This window comes from Cupressus sempervirens, chromosome 2 (assembly GCF_028749045.1).
Source record: "Cupressus sempervirens isolate cs-2001-9-10 chromosome 2, ASM2874904v1, whole genome shotgun sequence".
Lineage (NCBI taxonomy): Eukaryota > Viridiplantae > Streptophyta > Pinopsida > Cupressales > Cupressaceae > Cupressus > Cupressus sempervirens.
The window spans coordinates 129622808-129641264 of record NC_143119.1 but is presented as its reverse complement, the minus strand read 5'-3'; the positions used below and the strand labels follow the sequence as shown (position 1 = coordinate 129641264).

The 18457-nt window shown below is 33.4% G+C and overlaps 1 protein-coding gene across 1 annotated transcript; it reads right to left on the bottom strand.

Moving 5' to 3' along the window:
• Positions 1-3021: 3021 nt before the first annotated feature.
• Positions 3022-6085, bottom strand: LOC149571381 (pectinesterase/pectinesterase inhibitor PPE8B-like). The gene is made up of 2 exons (XM_089812919.1): positions 5005-6085; positions 3022-3771 (listed from the first exon to the last, which is right to left on the bottom strand). The coding sequence occupies exons 1-2, from the start codon at positions 5945-5947 to the stop codon at positions 3086-3088; spliced, it is 1629 nt and encodes a 542-aa protein (XP_089669045.1). The 5' UTR covers positions 5948-6085; the 3' UTR covers positions 3022-3085.
• Positions 6086-18457: the final 12372 nt, after the last annotated feature.

Genomic DNA, 18457 nt, shown 5'->3' with positions numbered 1-18457 from the left:
TTGATACTATTAGAATGAATGCTAATGATATTCCTATGGGGGAATATCCTAGCATTGATGGAGCATTTGGGAGATGGTTAGTATGATCATATGTTTCATTCATGGCAATGTTTTTCATTGATGTCAACATACTAGTTATTCTATAAAGACTGACAGAGAAACAATTAGAGATTAAAATTGTGAGGTTCGAGGATTTAAGATGAGGTCAAGTATAGTTGAGAATATGCTCTACAGAGTATGTTGATAACATAGCTATGAGAACATACAGAAAGTTGAAGACAAACACTTATTCAAGATTTTCTGAAGACAATATACAGACAAAGTTCTTGAGAAGCTATTTCTCGTAATTGGATTATATCTCCTAATAAGGATAGAATTTGGTTGAGCATAGTTAGAAAGAGGTATAAGACATCATCACGATGATGTGGTTAAGTTTGTGAAGTTGGAGGTTGCATGTGTGAATATTTGTGAAGAATGTGAGCCAAGAATTTTATGTAATTATGAAAAGATGTAATGTAACATGTATTGTACTAACTTAATGAGGTCCTGTTGTAACTGTAAATTGATATAGCCTAAAGGTCAACTCGATAAATTGATTTGACTTGGTATAAAGGAAATTTATTTTCCTTGTGATTAAGTATGTAATAAAAAAATTAAATGTAAGTGAGTTGTAAATATGAATTACATGCAAGTAAGTGATCTAAGGGATTTATATGATGCAATTTTACAAATGTGGTATTGATATTTGAGAAGTGTTTGGTGCAGCAAAGGCACAATCAAAGAGAGAAATAATTATATTTGGCAAAGAGTGTAAGTGGATAGTTTATCATTTGGTATCGTTTTGAAAGGAATAATACTAAGGCCAATTGGACAGTGAGTTCAATGGTCTTGCCCTCGAAGTTGTTTGGATAGTGGGTCCTTATACCTTCCACAACTCCTAATAGGGTCCATCTTTTTGCAAGGAACTTATATTTTAGTACATCATTTTGTGGGTACAATCCCCACTAGGGTTTTTCCTCTGATCAAGGGTGCCCCTAGTTAATAAATATGGTGTTATTATGTATGATTATCTTCTTTTGGTTATTACACTTGTTGATTACATGTTTGCGATTTAATACAATTAATAAAAGTTATTTTGATTGAATAACTGATTCATATGCCCCCAACCCCTCCTCTATTATCTTGGTGGACTTTACTTTCAAATAGATACCATGTGAGAGAGAAAATGTATATTATAAATAAAAATAGAAGGATAAATTTAGATGATAATAAGTGAAGTGAAGCAAAAAATGTAGAAGTAGAACAAATATTATAAAAAATAAAAGTTAGACAATTATGCAACTGAAAGTTACAGGAAAAGATCACTTATAGTGTAACTGGTGTAATAGTCAAGAAAAAATCTATTTGATCCTTGAATATAAATATTCTATTGAGATATATTACAATTAATATATCTACAAAAGAAAAACTATAGGTGCAAATCCTAGGAAAGGTTGTGTGTGTGTGTATAGTCAATATTATAATAGAATAATTAATTTTAATCAATGGGGAGTTTAGAAATGCTAACTTGGAAGTGAATTTTAGCTTTCAATAAAAGCTTATAACAAGGCCTTAGGGAAAAATTAGAAATCATAGATTCACAATGATACCTCAAAAGTTGAGACACAGGGTAATTCTCCTACAACAAGAAAGACTCAACCACATATCCCAAAGCACCATATGTCCTATGTGAATGTGTGTGTGTGTGTGTGTGTGTGTTTGGGGAGGGGGGGTGTGGTTGTGGTTGAGATGGCATTCACTTGATAATTTGTGGCATCTACAATGCTTTCTTCAATGACACTCTTCCTCTATAGTATCATTAAACAATTACATATTTACACATCTTTAGGCACTAAAGACCTTAATGAATGAAGTTGTATGAGTACGATGTCTAATAGATCGTATTCGTATATGAGAAGATTAATCAACATTAATCGCAGTTAATCTGGAGACACTTGAGATTGATTCATAAAGAACTTCAAACCTTTTCTAATTCCAAGATAACCAAAAACATTATTTTTAAAATAAATCTCATGTTACAATAGTATTGTAGTCTTCCTCATAATTCTTGATGATGAACACCATACTCTTTAGAGATGTAGTTATTCTCCACACAAAATGAAACAACTATAATCACACAAATTTGTATAACATGACGTACTTTTACAAGTTTGTTTAACATTTTTACAAAAATATAAAAGAAAATTATGAGAATCAAATTAGTAAAAATTGCCAAAAATTCCATCATCCTCACACTATTGACTTTTTAAAAGAAATTTAGAAAACACAAGAAGTTTTTACCAAATCTTCATGATTTGAATGGTTTATGATAAAAATAATAAGAAATAAAAAATCATTAATTTTTGTAAATCTGAATTTTTTTTCAATATTTTAATATTTTGTACATTTTATCCAGAGGAAAGCCCGTGCCAATTTTAATTCCATTCAAACACGTACCTGCATACTATGTGTGAAAATGACCACTTTCACTCTTTATACCATACTTTTGATCATTAGGCAAAATTAAAGAGACAAAACTTAATAAATATATATTTCGGCACTCAAAGGAGTGATGACAATCATTAAAATCAGGATGTACTCAAATGTAACTTTGACCTTGAGATGTAATTTATTTATTTATCTTTGTCTACAAGGCCAAGATATTTTTTGGAAGTTAACAAGCAAGGCCACAATAATTGCACCGACATTAGTACATTTTATGTGCGGCTGTCTTTTGAAGGTAAAAACACTCATTAAAACCGCAAGTCGCCACGAGATTGACAGGTCGCCATATAATATGTAGCGTTCCCCCAACAATACGCTAGTGTGAGTACGATGGTTTTGGACTGTAAAATTAGTTAAACGAAGACGGAAGACTCTACTCAGAAGACGAAAATTATGTTTGTTAATAGTCTCTGCACGTGGGGCATAGAAACGGACACAATTAAATCTATAAATACATTTAAAATTCCCACTATAATCTCTGTAACAAAGAGCATCATGTTTTATTATGTTGTATATACAAACAAGACATATGCTGAGTGATCTAATTTATGCCACCAATGAAGGGCACAGTATGTAGCCACGTGTCCCCCGCGATGAGATTAATTACAGTGAAGAGTTGGGCATCAGAGAAGCTCATGACGTGGAAACCAGGCCATTGCACTCGCTCTGCAGTTTCAGCACGGGGTCCCCAGTTGAGATACTCTCCATAGTAGAGCGTGCTCAAAGCAAAATCTCCTTTCCATTGCATCCATCCAGCTGGCAGAACGACGTCATCAATATATGACTGGATAAAAACCGTGCGGGAGTATTCTTTCCACGGCCTTCCCAGATATGTTGGAAGCAAGCTCTTGTCGGATGCCACGTCAGGCGCGGCAGTAACGGTGCAGTTTTGAATTGAAATCCCCGTGTTCTCGTTTGAATCACATCTTCCTTGGGCTGTGATTATGTTGTTCTGGCCTTCCATCGGTTTTCTCACGAGGATGTTGCATGTCTGGAACACCACTGCGGCGTCGCCGAATATGAAATCCACGGTGCCGGAAATGTCGCATTCCCTGTAAAACTGACGGAAAGAGTGGACGTAGTGGGCATCTTGGAAGCCGCTGATACTGCAACGGTAGAAGGCTGACAGATCGGAGATTACTCTCAGCGCAACGGCCTGATATTTCTCCGGCCCTGCTGTGTTCTCGAATGTAATATCACGCGCCATGAATCCCATCCCAATCACGCCTGCTCACAATTAACCAACGTCAACAAGACAATTTCATTAACAACCGTTTGAATTGAATGCACATGATAACAAGATAGGTTCCACAAAAAGATGATATGATTAAGTATTAAAATTGTACCAAACAAGCAAAAGGAATTCTTATCTGAAATGAAGAAGTTATGATTTTGTCACGAGATTGGATATTTGAATAGTATATTATATTGAAACAAATTAGTGTGTGTCAAATAGAGTGGCATCCATTCCATTCTTTTTCCCCTAATTCTAACATCTTCAAAAGAACCTACTTTTGGTAGAATTCAAAGTGAGCCTCCTTGCCAAATTGAAACATATATTATGATGTTTATACTTAGACTCCAGATTGACTATTGCCCACTCAAATAAGAGCTCACATGGTGGTAACCTTGCATACTTCTATGTTTGAACCTCTTTTAAGAACCAATTTTCATTGGCCCACTACAGTTCAAATAGATTACGTCATTTCTGATTAGAGTGTATTATGTTACATAAAAGAGAACTCCCGTGACTAAGACCAAACTCGATAGCTTTTCAATTGACAAGAACCAAATTCAGCATTCAGTCACAAGTGTCGAAGAGCAAACGTAACATCCAATCTGCCGACTCGATCACGGGTTTGGAATAGCAAGCCTAACATCCGATTTTTCAACACCACGCGTGTGGATTGATCTTTAGAAATAGATTTCATAAGCAGGAATGCGAGCACTTATGATTGCCTCGTAGATTTTGATGTGACATGAATTATGTAAAGGTTTCTGAAAAGGCTTTTCAAGAGGTAAACTTTTTAATTAGAAGTTGTGAATCAGTCAGATTAGAAAAGAAAATATTAGATGTTAATATAAACTTTTTAAAATAAAATTATAACTAAATTTAAATATTAATAAAAAAGAATAATACAACTTTATATGATATCAAAACTAATATTAAATATATTTTATTTTATTTTATAATTATATTTTCATAATTTATAAAATAATTATGACCCTAGTTTAATTTTTAGGATTCTAAATTTGAAGAGTTCTTATGTTTTAAACCATAAAAAAACACTTTTTGCTGGAACTTAGAAAGAGAAAATTGATTATAAGATCTCTATCAAATTATGAATAAACCAGTACTTTATATTACCGGCAACATCTATAAACCATGTAATTTATATTCAAGAGGAAATTTTTTAAATTACTTGAACTGGTAAAAAACTTTCAGGTAGCCTGACTTACTGACTGTTGGAGAGCTGTACGTAGTCCATCCATCGACAAAGTTTCTGTTGCCAGTAATCACAGTAACATTTATCCCATCTCCAAGCATCATGATATTTGTCTTATAAATCGGAACTTCTATATACTCGTGATACACTCCTTCCCTAACATAGATCGCGAATCTGTCCTGGCTATTGTTCGGAGCAGCATTTAATGCTTCAGTAATTGTGGTGTAATTCCCAGTGCCATCAGCTGCCACGGTCAACATATCATCAACTGAAACGCCATCATCTTGTAGAAGTCTTCTTCGATCAGCAGCAGGCAACCATGAAGGAAACCCATCATTATTTTCCCTCTTTCCTCTGGGTAGATGAGATAACAAGCGTCTTTTGTGATGCCTTCCAGCAACAGGAATATTCTTGACCAGAGCCAGAGAAGTGCTCAGAAGCCGCGAGACATTATTTAAACCGCTGCTAAACGGTGATTGCTGATTTCCGCTGCTCTCCTGAAAGCCATCCAAACATGTAACCTGGTTAAACATAGCCGCGCTGAGCCAAGTCTGAACATCTAATGACTGCCTCCAACTCAGAGAATTACTGTTAGAGTTGTTCACGTTTGACATAGATCTCTCTAAGCTGTCCAACGTTATATCGAAAAGCTGGAGACAATCTTGAAGAGCAATGAGCTGTCTTGGAGTGAAAGCCCATCGGCCCCATCGAGAGATAAGCTCAAAAACTTTTCGGGCTTCTGCGATGCTGACATTTAGAGCCATTCTTCCAAGATCTATGGCTCCGCCGTCCTTTGAGTTCCCCTCAAACGACGTCAAGGTAGACGTGCAAAATTGCGGCTCCAACGTTGCATTGCACAAAGATTGAAGAGCGTCGTCGCCCAATCCGTCGGTCTTTATCTGAAGAGACATAAGCAAGACGAAGAAAAATGTAGGAGCCAATTTAGAGTGCGCCATTATACTTCTCCAAATTCCGTTGCAGAAAATTTCAGAACAAATTTCTCAGATGGGGATCTTTCCATCTTTCAGTTAAAGGTGCGCTTTTTGTAAGAATATCACAGCACGGAGTTTCTAGAAGTAATGATATCTCACAAGTTAAACATCTTACACCGACCCCCACTTGCAGGTTCAATTAATTGAGATTAATAAGAGTTCATGTGACATTGTGAGGGCTATCCAAATCTCAACTCAACACGAGAACACTGTTGTTCAGCTTATCGACTACATAGGACAAGAAAAATGTGAGTTTGACCCAATATATACGGGACAATATAAGGCATTTGATATTGACGTTATGTATATAGAAATGGAAACATAGTAAAGAGGGATCTCCTACAATCAATGCCACGTGGTGGCTACCGTTTAGTAATGTCTTTTAGTGCCTTGGGTCGTGTAACATGTAGTACAAGAAAGTGGGAATAGTGGAGGGAAAGTGCAATGGTTTTGTGTGAAAGCGGAAGTGGCACACTGGATTACAGAACTAGTTTTGTGGAAGGTGGTACCGGCACATAGGATTGTCTTCCAATCAAGGTATTCTAACTATATTATTACAGAAGCATGCGAAATATTAGCATGTACTTTTAAAGTTGTCTTACCTTTTTGTTGTTTCTTTAACCACCATTTTAAAAAGTGGGGTTTATTTTATTTATTCATCAAATAAATTAAAGAAATAGAAAACTATAAGAGTGTGAATCTAATTTATAAGATCAAATGTTTTATTATATGAAAGATGTAGCGAAAAAGATATGGTATATTGTCAACAATGATAGAAACAAAATGTGAGATGTTTTATAACAATTATAAATCATAAAAAAGTGTTGATGTAAAATTAAGATTAAATTTCTGATGAATCTTAAGATAAATTAGAATTATAACAAGAGTTCTAATTGTATAAGATAATGTAAATGACAAAATTGGGTAAAAATAATTGGACCTATATAAATATTCATTCAAGTAAAATCAGCTATATAGTACATTATGTTCACACTTGCAATCTCCTTTAAATACAAAATATAATGATAAAATGCACAAAAGCGTTAGCATAGGTTTCAACAAGAAGACTATAATAAACACAACAAAGTGTCAATTCAAATTTGTATAAAATTTTGTGATCACTTAAATTCCAACTCTTTTTTATAACGAGATTTTTAGGTGCACAAGGTGAGAAGTGAAAGCATATGTAGATTTTAACAAGGACAATTAAATTACCTAAATATATTGGCATTTACTAGACCAATTTATAATCAATGCACAAATACAAGAGCCATAGTAGATTATAAATAGCATTTGATTAAGTAAAAAATAATTGATTCCAATGGAAAATGAACTATCAACTCAATGTTAAATATGAATAATGAAATGAAAAGGATCTAATGATGAACTAACCATAACCTTTTTGTAAGAAAGAATTGGCCTCTAGTGGTAAACCATCAAAAAACAATCGATAAGCCAATACTGGGGCAAATAATATGAAAGAATTAACAATTTATGATGAAATATAGTTTGGTCTATGTATGTCAATCTGAGAGCGTAAGCTTTCAAAAGGTGTCTGAGCAATATGCCATCAAGGGACGATAGTTATGAGGTGAGGGTATATGAATGCAAATACAACACACAAAAGTAATTGTATGAAAAACTAAATAATTCTTGGCCGTAGGAACTGTCACTTCCTGGCGAGAGAAACCATAGAAATAAAAGCAACTTCAACAAAAATAATCTATGATGAAAATAGCTACAACTCACAACAAATCATTAATTAACTCATAATCTAATTCACATGAAATAAATGTTATTACACAATAAAATAAAATGTGTACCATACAAACTAATATAATGTGGTAAAATGCATACCATACAATGCTGAGCATATCAAATTACAAATTGAAACAAACTGAAATGCTCTCGATACGTAAATGAAAAATAATCACCTGGTAACTTCAGAGTGGGCCCTGCCTCCTCAGTCACGTAGTGATGAAGAAAAGCAATAGTTTTACACCTTTAAAATCATGCACATGAATATGGAATTTACATTTTAGAATGATAATAATCTCTGCTCTGCATTTTACTGTGATATTAAAACCTGCCCCCAACAACTTATTGTTAGAATCTGATAAGATTAATAACCCAGAAAACTAGTGCAAAGAGTAAATATCTAAACTATGAATGAAAATGATACAAAATCAAAATAGCATCATAGAGTTAGTCTCCAAGAGAGTAATGCAAATGCTGGAAGTAAAATAGCATTAAAATGACGCAAAAATAAAAGATACAAATACAAGCCAGGTAGCATGCTTATATAGGCTAGGAAGAGGGAGGAGGTGGCAACACCAACCAATGAGGAGCAACCATCTATTAGACTAAAGATAGAAAAGTATCTTCCCAAGATAGCTAATGGATGCTCACATGTAGGAAGGTGACAGCTCACAACCATTCACCTAATAAGACATGCTTTATTAACCTAAGCGAGATTATTAAATGTGTAGGAAAAAACTAGCAAAATAAGAAAAATAAAAAACTACACTAACACCCCCCCATAAGCGAAGCTTAGGTGGATGTTAACCTAGCAAAGCTATGAGAGCAGGAAAATGGGTCCCGACAACAAGGCCTGATCAGGTACCCAATACAAGAAAAAGAACTAGATGAAGAAAACTAAGCCTCCAATCTAGGAAATGTCCCAAAGAGAGGAACAAAAAAGAGCATGAAGCATCTCTGAAGCATGAAGTTGAAAACACTGTCAGAAGAAACTCCTGGAACCCCCACTGAAATAGTGCATGACCAGGTAGAGAAGAAAAAGTCTGAAGAGCTGATCAATCGAAGAGGTGACCTCCAAAAGTAGGAATGAATGAGTGTCTATATAGTAGATGAACCATCTCACCGAAATGCATAGGTGCCTAGCCACTGCATCCGCCTAGTACATAGGAACAAAAATTGAATATGTAGATCACTCAACCAAACCAAGGAAGCAAAAGAGCCAACAGGTGAACCAACCCCCACCCCCCCCCCCCCCCCCCCCCAACCCCCCCCCCCCCATAATGCTGAACAGGGAGAGGGCTGACAGGAACACTGAAATGCAATGCCAAAAATATCTGCAAGAAGAAGAATCAGGAACACCAACAGTGCAATAGAAGTACAAGCACAGGATAAAGGGCGGTGTCACCGACACACTGCATGGGCTAATGTCGTGGAAGAAAAATTCACTTGAAAAAGGTGGATGAGCACAAAATGGCAAAACATCATGACCCCCCATGGCACTTTATAATTGAGTGCGAGTACAAACAAACACAAGGTGTACAAGATCCCAGATATGTAAAAGAAGACACTTTATCTTATTGCATTTATAGAAAAAGGAATGCAATAGAATAGAAGCATACAATGCTCAGAAGGCAGAAAGAAGAGTGAGCCAAAAGAACAGAAGAAGAGATTCCAAGACTTGTAGAATCCAAGTAATCCGCTAGAGTGCGAAAGTGAAAAACTTGAAGGAGAAAGAAGCTGGAGTAGAATCTAGATAAAAGACCTCTGCAACTGAATAACTCATAGAACCAGATTTCCAACGATATTTGGCGAGCCCAGAAAGGAGTCTGAATGAGCGAGATATGGCTCCCGGAAGGCAAAATAGAACATCTGGCTTTGACTACCAAAACAGGCAACCAAACTATAGCAAAAATCAAAAAAACTTGTACCATCATCTCTGTCTCAGAACCAGCTTTTCGACACATTTTTTGGATCAAAAAAATACGTCCGTATGCTCAAGTTACGGAAGAAAAACTGATAGGGCCTACTCATGAAGAGCATATGCTAAAAGTGAAACTTGGTCACAATAATCAAGGAAACAAATAGCACCACTGCGATCTACTCAAAAAATCATGCACTTTCAAAAAAAGAATCACCTCGATACAAGGTCGTATGAGAAAGTTATGATCCTCCGAAGTTTCCAAAATGAGAACTGTGCACAGTCACAACTAAGAATCTACAATTTCTAAAGAATTCATGCATGAAAATAAAAAAATAACTCCACTAGTGGATAGAGCACAAAAAAATAGCCAAGTTCATAACAAGAATCATCAAAATCGGAGTCCATATGAGCAAGAACAAGACATTTGAAAACTGCATACAAATCTGTGACCGCCAATGGAGAGGGGTATGGTTGTAGCTTTGCATGATCGATTATGCAAAATATACAGCTTGCATGCAAAATCTAAAAGATACCTAGATGGTTTTTCGGGGTTGCGAACAAAACCCAGAAATTGTTTTTCTTGTTGATGTACAAAAAATGTTGCTATAGTGTAAATGAAACACCTTTAACAGTAAAAAATGGCTCCAAAAATCAAAAAATGACCCCAGCAACCAGAATATGACATGAAAGTGCTGGATCAGCTTCCTAAGTCCATCAATGGCATGCTGGAACCTGCAATACTGATTGAAAACTCCAAATATGCAAGTTGGTTGTCAAATTTGAGATTGAAACCCCAGAAAAAAATCATTTCTATCAAAACTTTTCTGATTCTCAGGATCATCCAAAGATGCAAGAGAAGAGCATACTTCGTTTTCCAAAAAAACTACAATAAAGTTTATTAGCCCCCCCCTGAATCTCTCAAATAAGGAAACTAAAATCTACTCTTGCACATAGAAAAGCTCTGATACCATGTTAGAATCTGATAAGATTAATAACCCAGAAAACTAGTGCAAAGAGTAAATATCTAAACTATGAATGCAAATGATACAAAATCAAAATAGCATCATAGAGTTAGTCTCCAAGAGAGTAATGCAAATGCTGGAAGTAAAATAGCATTAAGAGGATGCAAAAATAAGAGATACAAATACAAGCCATGTAGCATGCTTATATAGGCTAGGAAGAGGGAGGAGGTGGCAACACCAACCAATGAGGAGCAACCATCTATTGGACTTAAGATAGCAAAGTATCTTCCCAAGATAGCTAATGGATGCTCACATGTAGGAAGGTGACACCTCACAACCATTCACCTAATAAGACATGCTTTATTAACCTAAGCGAGATTATTAAAAGTGTAGAAAAAAACTAGCAAAATAGGAAAAATAAAAAACTACACTAACACTTACATTATATCTTATTTATACTATTATGCATACAACAGATGCATAAAAATAGACATTTTGTTTTCCCTATATCAAACAAACTACTCACAAGAATGACCCATGTAATTCCTTTATTTGTTGACTACAGATTGTAGAAAACTTTGTTACAACAACAAAAGTGATACTTTATTTATTCTGGAGATTTTTTGCACAACGTTATCATATTGGTAGTATGTAATTGAAGGTATCCACGAGAAGAATAGCAAAAATGATGCCAAATGCATGGATGGTATCATAGCCCATTTTGTCATTAGCTAACAAATCTCCAAGCTTGAGAGCATGTTGGTAGACATGCTATTTGTCGTAGAGTGCAATAACATTAATATCCCCATTTTATGTGCCTCTTTCCCACCATTTCTATCTCAAAGTCTTTTTGAATGGTTTGCCTTTGACATTGAAACAATTATGTTCGTATCCACCATCATTATGGAGTGATGATTGTGGCATATTGGTAACCATATAGAATGAGTAGTTTGAAACCCTCAACCCTCCCATCTTCTAATTATGGTTTCAATTTTGTTTAGATATAATATAATACAAATACAACAACAAAGAACATGCATAACCCAATGGTTGAAAAGATGTAATTGCAAGTTGAAGATCAATTTTCAAACCTTTTTGTCTCCCATTTTACTTAAAATGTTGAAATAGTCATAAATAAGATTTTGAGAGATTGTATGTTCAAATCTCACTTCATCATATTTTTAGCAAACAATATTACTTTTGATTATTGCCATAATCTACTCCTTGATTTTAGCCACAATATTCACTATGATTTTAATCACAATATTCTCCTTGATTTTAGCCACAATCTTCTCCTTGATTTTAGTTATAATAAATAATTTTTAATTTCCTTATACCTTCCCACGTATTTTGAATTTCTTCTCCATATGAAATATTAATTTCCTTTAGCACAATAAATGCTAGTAAATACAATCAAATATTTAATTATTCATATATTTTATCTAAAAACTAAAATAAATATTTCTTTTATATAAATTGTATCATATGCAACATAGAAGGAGAAAATGGAATATTAAAATGGATATGGAAATGAGTATGAAGGCTAAAATATGGCATAATTTGGGACATAAATTTCTCTCATCATTCCCCCAACTTAGTGTATTACATGTCCTTGTGCAATCAATATGATCATGAGGGGTTTATCACTTTGGCTCTGTCTCCACCCTGAACCATGAGAACTCATATATGAACACAAAGCCCTTTCTTTACTTCATATGATTTGAATTGAATTATTTTAGATCTAGCTAGTTTCACTTTGTTCTCAAAATTTTCATAATCATTTTTTCTCTTTTTCTTGTGCTTTTAATATACTATTTCTTTTTTAAGCATTGTGGTTCAAGAGGTTATATATATGAGAGTTCATGAAAATTTTATTTCACAATGCACAAGCTTATTGAAAATGGGTGAAGTGGGAGGGATGAGAGACAAAACAAAGGCTATTGAATGATGGATATAATGGATAGTATGATGGAATTATTAAGGGCAATGGATGGAAGATAATAGGATGACATTCCTCCCCACAACTTAAAGGTTGACCATCCATGGGAAACAAAGAGAGGATAGGGAGGACTGTTGCATAGTAATTAACATAATAAGCAATATAAATAAAGTTAAGAGATAAAATAATGGAAAATAAAATTGATTATTTTGTCAACATGCATGTGCAGCGAGACCAAGGCTAGAACACAGAGAAATTCAACAACTGGTGCCTCCAAAATGGATGAATCAACAACAAGGAATGAAGAGAAGCATCCTAAACTACAACACCGCAAAAGAAGACCATCTGATAGAAAGGACAAGAGAGAAGATCACCAAAAGTAACCAAAAAGTGTGACAAAAACTGCAATGTGAGGATCCACCACCATTAAATTGAAGCATTGTAGAAAAAACATGAGGTAGCACATTCCACAGAAACACCTCAAGTAGGACATTATATGAGTGATCAAGGCTAAGAAGACCACACTAAATAGGAGGTGTAGAGTGATAGGAGCTGCCCAAAATCATAGAATCCAATGAGTGTCCCTTAGAAAAATGATTAGTAGAAAAGCCAAGAACACCATTTATTGCATTTTTTTCTATTTTCATTTCTTTTTCTTTTTCTTCTTTTTCCCATTTTTTTTTCAAATTTTGATAATGACAAGTGACTACTAGCAAGTCAATTTTCAATCACTCACCACTTAATGGTGTTGTAAAAATAGTTTTAACCACTACGAATTTATTTTAGAATTAATGTCCTCCAGAAACTAGTTTCCAAATATTAATTGGCCAACAACACCTCAAGGTTTTCATTTTTGGATCTTTTATTGCTTTTTTCTTTTTCTTTTTCCTTTTTTTTTTGAATTTTTTTCAATTTTTTTTCAACAACTATATGGAATGACCAAAGAATAAGAAATCCATACATGGATGTTGAAAAATTATACCATCCAAAACTTGAGTTTTGTACATGACCTCATAGATGACACTTTTGAAATTTTATTGCATAATGAACTTAGAATGATGACTATAGATACTCTCCACAAACTCAAGAATATTGAAACACTTCATAGATCAACCCTAATCCATGTATCTCACAACACTAAATCTAAAATATTCTTGGAGAAATTGGAACATACTAGCACACTAAGGCAAGAGAATCACTCACAGTGATGTGTGCATACTACTTCATATAAGAGGAGACACATCTTGAGGAAGGAGTATTTCTAGATCATAGCTCAACAAAATAGTACCACATTGTGAATGGATCACATAAACCCAGTTGCACATTTTCCTCTACTTTACCAAGCACCAAAGAAATCTCATCGCTTAGTGGTGAACACCTTATGCTAAGATCTTTCTAGAATCTTGAATAGTGAAGCACGAGTGAAACTGAGATGTGAAATATAGCTAGCAATCCCACACAATGTTAACAAAGCCAACATAGTGTGTTATGCAATGCTTGTGTAGAGAAGCATCATCAATTGTTATTGATGCTAAGATCATCTCACCACAACAAGAGACTTGTAACCATATTCTCAAAACCAAGCATATCACATATAGTAAAGCAATTTTATCCAATTAAAAACCCTACCATTAAGTGAGTAATGTGTTTTTACTAATGATAGGTAGACATATTAATATCAATGAACACTTGATAAAAACAAATTAATATGATTACAATGAATAATACCAATGTTAATTAACATAGGAATACATACCTTGATGCGGTCCAAGAATCACACAATGAGGTAATTCAAAAGCATAAACGAACATTTATTAGGAATCAAATTAGAAATCTCAAGGGATACCCCCCAACTTAATTTCATACTGCAAGGGCATGAGAAGATGAAACCGAAGGAATAAGATAACCAAAGATTTCAAACTTCAATGGATATCCACCTAGCTTAATTTCATATTACAAAATCATGGAGTTATTAGGAAAATCAAAGGAATCAATAAATATAATGGAAGTACAAAGAATCAATATCGATAAATAAATATTTATACTTTGATTCTTTTGGAAATGAATAACCATCCATTTGCAACATAGTTTATTTGGCCATCAATGCATATAAACCCTTTATGATTGTGCTTAATCAATTGTTAGTCCCAAATCAACAAGTATGTGTGGAATACATAATTTAACCACAAGCCTCCAAAGATCAATATGCATAAGTAAAAAAGTAATAAAATATAGATCTTGGAGAATCTGACAACACATTTGTGGAATGAGGAAATCATATAGTTTAATATTTCTTAGTGCATGATAAATACTAACACACATAGTTATGAGTTTGATGATTGACTCACATTGAAGTACGACCTCATCTATATTAATTTGTGATCCACTAAATAGAAAAGAAGAACAAAGTTTATTATAATTCAATAAATTATATTGTTCTTCTAATCCAATTAAACCAAAATCACATCTCATATGTGTATCAATGCATTCCAATGTTGATTTATCAATTACAAGCACATCATCAAATGGTAAAGGGATCCTTAAGAGTTAAGTATTATATTTCATTTCAACTACCTTATTATGAAGTGTGTTATGAGGCATTATAGTTTCCATTAGTTGACATTATGGAGCGTAATGTGAATGAAATAATGGTGAGAATTGTTGAGAATATAAAGTGGATGGGATGGATAGAATAGAGATGGTAAGGATCGATATGGTGGAATATAAGAGGGATATATGGGTTGTTGTGACCATGCATGATTATATTCATTGTGCATAGCAGGTGGAGAACTATGTTTTGAAGAAACATGTTGGCTTTGTAATAAAATAGAGTGACAATATATGTTACCAACATAATGCATACCTTGATCTTCTTGGGTTGGTATTTGAAATTTTTTTATTGATTACAAGAAAAACTTGTCCACTTTCACCCTTATTATGGTGAGACTTACAAATAGCTTGTACCTCATTCAACATGTTCTTGTGGTTGTTTGGGCATATGCATTGATCATCTTTCCTGTAGCAAACACAACCACAAATAGTTAAATTTTCATCCTCAAAATCACATTGTTCTAAGAATTCATCAATGATTTTCTCATGTTCAAACATAGATATAGAATTCTTGCATACCTATGATAATGGAAGATCAAGATTGTTTAAGTTGCATTCATTAGATAGAGAGGGTATAAAAAAATCACCTTTAGTTAGCATGATTTCCCCATCAATTTCTTATTTTATTTTTAAATTTGAAAGTAGGGGTCTAGGGGTAATAGCCACTAGTGGGGTTAAGGGGCAACATACCTTGTGAGATCATGAAGTAGTGCCCTAGGTGCACTCATAGTATAGGGTAGGGTCGAGGGGTAGCACCCTCGATACCAAGCACATTTTACCTCTTGTATTCCTTTCAAATTTTGCATAAATTTTTAAAACAATTTTCACCCAAAATTGATGTACTTGAACAACCTCATAAATGCATCATTTTTAACTTTTTTCTTTGAAATAGCTTATTTTCTATAACAAAAACTCACAACAATTATCGATAATCTAAAATTAAATCTAATTTCTAAAATCTACTTGCAAACTCTAAAACAAATGCATCTATATTATTTATGCAATGCAAATTAAGATTAATTACTTAAGCAAGGCTAGAAATTGCAAAAGCTTTCATCCTAACGTATTGTTCCTAACTCAACTCATCAAGCTAAAATGCCTTTGACACCTTTCCTCAGCAACGACGCCAAAATGATAGGCCAACACTAAGGCAAATAATACAAAAGTATTAACAATTTATGATGAAATACAATTTGGTCTATGTATGTCAATCTGAGAATGTAAGCTTACGAAAGGTCTCCAAGCAGTATGTTATCAAGGGATTATAGTTATGAGGTGAGGGGTTATGAATGCAAATACAACACACAAAAGTAAATGCATGAAAAACTAAATAATTCTTGGTGGCAGGAATTGTTACTTCCTGGTGCTAGAAACCATAGAAGTAAAAGAAACTCCAACAAAAATAATCTATGATGAAAATAGCTACAACTTACAACAAATCATTAATTAAGTCATAATCTAATTCACATGAAATAAATGTTATTTCACAATAAAATAAAATGTGTAGCATACAAATTAATATAATGTGGTAAAATGTATACCATACAATGCTAAGCATATCAAATTACAAATGGAAACAAACTCAAATGCACTCCATATGTAAATGAAAAATAATCACTCAGTAATTTTAGAGTGGGCCCTACCTCCTCAGCCACTTGGTGATGAAGAAAAGTAATAGTTTTACACCTTTAAAATTATGCACATGAATATGGAATTTACATTTTAGAATGATAATAATCTATCCTCTATGTTCTAATCTAATACTAAAATCTACCTCCATAGCTTACATTATATCTTATGTATACTATTATGTCTACAATAGATGCATAAAAATAGACAGTTTGTTTTTTTTCTATATCAAAAAAATTGTTCACAAGAATGACCAACATAATTCCTTTATTTGTTGGTTGTAGATTATAGAAAACTTTGTTATAATAGCAAAAGAAACTTTATCTATTCATCAGATTTGTTGCATAGTGTTATCATATTGGTAGTATGGAATTGAAGATATCCATGAGAAGAATAGTAGAAATGACACCAAATGCATGGATGGTATCATAGCCCATTTTGTCATCAATTAACAAATCTCCAGGCTTGAGAGCACGGTGGTAGACATCCCATTTGTGGTAGAGTACAATAACGTTGATATCCCCATTTTATGTGCCTCTTTCCCACTATTTCTATTTGGAAGTCTTTTTGAATGGTTTACCTTTGACATTGAAACAATTCTATTCATATCCACCATCATTATCAAGTGATGGTCATGACACATTTGTAACCATATAGAATGAGGGCAGCATCTACCTAGCTGACCAAATTCACATTTTTATGTAATTTATAATGAATTAAAAAATTGTATTGTCATGGTTTTCCCTTCTTTTATTGAATTAAAAAATTTCAATATAAATAATCCAGTCAGCTAGTTAGCCACTTGATAAAATGAGTAGTTTGAAACCACCGAACCTCCCATCTTCTAGTTACGGTTAAAATTTTGTTTAGATATAATATAATATAAATACAACAACAAAGAACATACATAACCCAATGGTTGACAAGTTGTAATTGTATGTTGAAGATCAATGGTTCAAACCCATTGGTTTCCCATTTTACTTAAAATGTGGAAATAGTGATAAATAAGATTTTGGGAGATTGTATGTTCAAATCTCACTTCATTATATTTCGCAAACAATAGTACTTTTGATTATAGCCATAATCTACTCCTTGATTTTAGCCACAATATTATCATGATTTTAGTCACAATATTCTCCTTGATTTTAGCCACAATCTTCTCCTTGATTTTAGTCACAATAAATAATTTTGAATTTCCTTATACCTTCTCACATATTTTTAATTTCTCCTCCATATGAAATATTAATTTCCTTTGGCACAATAAATGCTAGTAAATACAATCAAATATTTTAGTATTCATGTATTTTATCTAAAACCTAAAATAAATATTACTTATATATATCATATCATATGCAACATAGAAGGAGAAAATGGAATATTATAATGGATATGGAAATGAGTATGAAGGGTAAAATATGACATAAATTGGGACATAAATCGCTCTCATCTCCAATAACATGTTAAATTGTGAATAAACTAATATATATATATATATATATATATATATATATATATATATATATATATATATATATATATATAATCACTTTTTTCTTTAATGAATAGTCCTTTTCTATTAATAAATAAATACTAGTTACAATTCACAAAAAAAGGTCGAGGGATACAACATCACCCCATTAGAGTTCACATGATCG